This window comes from Epinephelus moara, chromosome 17 (genome assembly GCF_006386435.1).
Source record: "Epinephelus moara isolate mb chromosome 17, YSFRI_EMoa_1.0, whole genome shotgun sequence".
NCBI classification, from domain to species: Eukaryota; Metazoa; Chordata; class Actinopteri; order Perciformes; family Serranidae; genus Epinephelus; species Epinephelus moara.
This window is the reverse complement of record NC_065522.1, coordinates 23,691,955-23,695,636: the sequence shown is the minus strand read 5'-3', so window position 1 is coordinate 23,695,636 and position 3,682 is coordinate 23,691,955. Positions and strand designations below refer to the sequence as shown.

Genomic DNA, 3,682 nt, shown 5'->3' with positions numbered 1-3,682 from the left:
AAAATAATTTGGGAAAACTGGAACAGAAACAGTATCTTTATGGAGGTTTTAAAAAGGGTCATGACACATACCTATGTGAAGTTCTTTAGTGACAATCTCTTTAAATCGCTTCACAGTGATCTTCCCCAGCTCCTCTTCAGTCTCACACAGATCGATGATCTTCTCCTCTCCTCTGGGTCCATTTAGTTTGACCTGGATTACCGGCATTTTGCAGCTGAGCCTGTGGTGTGAGCACTGTAAGGACGGAATGGAGTGTGCTCTTCTGATAAGTTTCCTCTGCTACAGGAACTAACATTTTAGATTGCAGATCTACAAGGGACTTTGAGACATTTTAACGATTTGCACAGTGCTACTGAACATCACGTGACTTCAAGGAAATAAAGAGGAGGGGACACACACACACACACACACACACACACACACACGCACACACACACGCACGCACGCACGCACGCACACACGCACACAACTCTCATAGCCCTGGTATTTCATTTGCGTGAGTAGTCTAACAGCCAGTCAAGATGGGCAACTTTTTCACAACTACACAGACGGATGTCTCTGGACAGGAGAAGTGTTATGACCCTGGGGACACAACGCTTACATTTGTCGATGGAGACGATGATTTAGACTGTAAGTAGTCAGATAGTTTTAGTTGTTGTTTTCCAAGAGTTAGTCCTGAATAATCTGATTACCAAGTGGCTATAAGCTTCTGTTATATATATCATTTATTTTTACAAACATGTCATTCTTTATCACAACTTTTCCTCTTTCTGTGTCTCATAGTTTTGTGCGATGACTTCAAGTCTCTCAGAGCAAAGATGTCCTGCGGTCATGCTGTCACTCCGATGTCTCTCACCAACCATTGTCGCAGGTTGTTGGATGAGGTATGCTGCTGTTTACATCATTTTAATCCTGAAATTCATAGGCATGTTAGTGACTGAAAAACACTGCAGCATCATGGGTAATAAAGTAGTGATTTCCAATAGTGAAAATACAGTTGTGATAGTAAAAGATGAGTCAGAATGTGACTTATCAGCTGACAGAGGAAACAAGTTTCATTTCTTTTTATAAGTGGTGAGTTTAGTTAAATCAGAAACTTTATATTTGAGGATGCAAGTTTGACCTTGACATAGATAGTAGATGGCAGTGAACCAAGAATTTGTTCATTATTTTCTCCACTCTAAAAGGTTTTTCTCTGATTTTCTTTTTACCATCTGAGGGTGAGTGCAGATTTGTGTGTGGCCTGCCTCGCTGTGATGTTGAGTGGACGTATGAAGAAGTTCGTAAAATGGCTCTTCTGACCTCTGAAGAAATGGATTACTTCGAAATGAAAATGTTCAGCAATTATAAGCATCACTTGGATGCCAAATCAGTAAGTAGGATATTTCAGTTACACAGTTTACAACTGTTCTTAGAAAAAAGACGTGTGTGCTAAAGGCTACAAAGGTGAATTTAGAGACATCTAATTCTGTTTTCCACATAATTTAACAGTGTCCTGGCTGCAAGTCATGTGTGATGAGAACCAATCTCTCTGATCTAAGTGTCAAATGCACACTGTGCACAGCGGATACAAAAAAGACCTTCATGTTCTGCTGGCAGTGTTTGAGGGAATGGAAAGGCCCAGCTCCACGTTCAGACCGCTGTGAAAATGAAGGCTGCATCAGTCAGCCATTAGAGACACTGAGAAACTGTCCTGATATCATCTTTGAGTCTGTGAGGGGGGTCACTGGCTGTCCCTCCAATCATCTTTGAGTCTGTGAGGGGGGTCACTGGCTGTCCCTCCATCCGTGCCTGTCCCACCTGTGGTTTCCTGGTGGAGCATAGTAAAGAGAAATGTAAAAACGTTGTCTGTTCCCGGTGTAAAGTGGAGTTCTGTTTTGTGTGTCTGAAGCTCACCAAAGAGTGCCTGAAGCTAAAACCATACTCATATTACGGACCTTGCTCCAGTGGTGTAACCCCCAGACAGACCTCTATACCTGTGTGGCAGAGGACGTGATTCTGATTTGAATATAAATATACCTTTTTTGTTCTACTTTATTTTCATTTTAAAAGTTGCTTCATAATCATTACAACTGTTGTTGAAACAGGAACTCCCATTATACCAGGCCAGGGCCAAAGATCTTTTTTGTACTTATAATTTGGAACAATTACATAACATGAGATTTACCTTCTCCTCCCACAATAAAAACATTCACACAGATCATTTCTACTCTGAACTCAAAATTGTATTTAATATTTATGGTAATATTTGAAACTATGTCCATGTTGTTTTTTGTAAGAATCATCTTCAGTCACTCATAGTTACAGTCTGCACTTATTTTGATCTCTGTAATATTTTCAAATGAACTTCTTTTGTTTTATCATTGTTTTGTGATTTGTGTGTTTATTCCCCCAAAATAATGTCAATTTTATTGATATATTAAAATGTAAATAGTAGCTACATGTTGTAGGGTGGAGGGGATTCTGACTGCTTTATGGACTTTGGGGTAGTTTAATCTGTGACAATACATCATATTTTATGAACTGATTTACGTATAAGCTGAATGTGAAAAGTAACAACTACAGCTTATCTATACTAATCAGCTGTTTATAGCGTCCTACACCTTAAAATTTGCAGATATTGTGAATGCAGAAACATTGGAAATACTTTGGAGCTGTCAACAAAACCCTTCCTGTCTGTATTTTTTAAATTAAGAGAAGGGAATTACAATTTATGAGAGTTGTTTATTTATGAAACATGGAAAGTAACCCATGTAAATTACAAATGTGTTTCAGTTTTGGGAGTATGGAGTCAGTGCTGATTTGAAATTGTGTTGCTCTGTGTTAAGTTTTTAAAAAGCATTAAAATGTAAAATGATTAAGCCTACAGGTTATAAAGTAAAATGATCAAAGTGTAAAAGAATTGAGGATGACTTCTTCTGTGACTTTAGCTTTCACTTTGACTGAACTGAGTGCGAAATACCCTCTATTTCTAAATATTTCCAAAAGAGAAGATATAAATCAAATGCTCTGGTTAATGGGGTTGTGAGGGTTCAACAATTATAAGAATCACTTGAATGCCAAATTAGTAAGTAGGATATTTCAGTTACACAGTTTACAACTGTTCTTAGAAAAACAGATGTGTGTGCTAAAGGCTACAAAGGTGAATTTAGAGACATCTAATCTGTTTTTCACATAATTTAACAGTGTCCTGGCTGCAAGTCTTCTGTGGTAAGACCCAATCTCTGTAATCTCAGTGTCAAATGCACACGGTGCACAGCTGATAAAAAAAAATACCTTCATGTTCTGCTGGCAGTGTTTGAGGGAATAATTTTATTTAGCAGTGATGCAGACTGCAAGAAGTCAGGAGATATAAAAATACATGGTTAAGTCATCCTTGCATAACCGGAAAGGGGCAACNAGATATAAAAATACATGGTTAAGTCATCCTTGCATAACCGGAAAGGGGCAACAGCAACCTTCATACCCTCTTTGACGTGGAAGGACGCTCAGGCTGTCTAGTCATAAAGATTAATTAGACCTTGATATGCCTACATTTCTTGTGATATACAGGGGCAAAAGTAGTTCTAGCTGGTATTGTAGACGATATAGATAAGAAGCTTCATAAATGCATCTCTTTATGACCTTGTTTCCTGACACTTTGAGACAAGCTACATGCTGGGGGAACAAGAGGTCTTTAAAC

General features: G+C 38.4%; 1 protein-coding gene across 2 annotated transcripts in view; it reads left to right on the top strand.

Moving 5' to 3' along the window:
- The first annotated feature begins 424 nt into the window (after positions 1-424).
- LOC126403807 (probable E3 ubiquitin-protein ligase RNF144A-A) overlaps positions 425-3,682 on the top strand; it is an 11,334-nt gene continuing 8,076 nt past the window's right edge. The window contains exons 1-5 of one of the 2 annotated variants that reach the window (XM_050066599.1): positions 425-630; positions 784-884; positions 1,220-1,372; positions 1,492-1,713; positions 1,754-2,201. In XM_050066599.1, coding sequence (XP_049922556.1) covers positions 522-630; positions 784-884; positions 1,220-1,372; positions 1,492-1,713; positions 1,754-1,996 — 828 coding nt within the window. In that variant the 5' untranslated portion in view covers positions 425-521 and the 3' untranslated portion in view covers positions 1,997-2,201. Of the gene's footprint in view, positions 631-783; positions 885-1,219; positions 1,373-1,491; positions 1,714-1,753; positions 2,202-3,682 lie in introns of those variants that run through there. The other variant, XM_050066598.1, reaches the window with a different exon arrangement.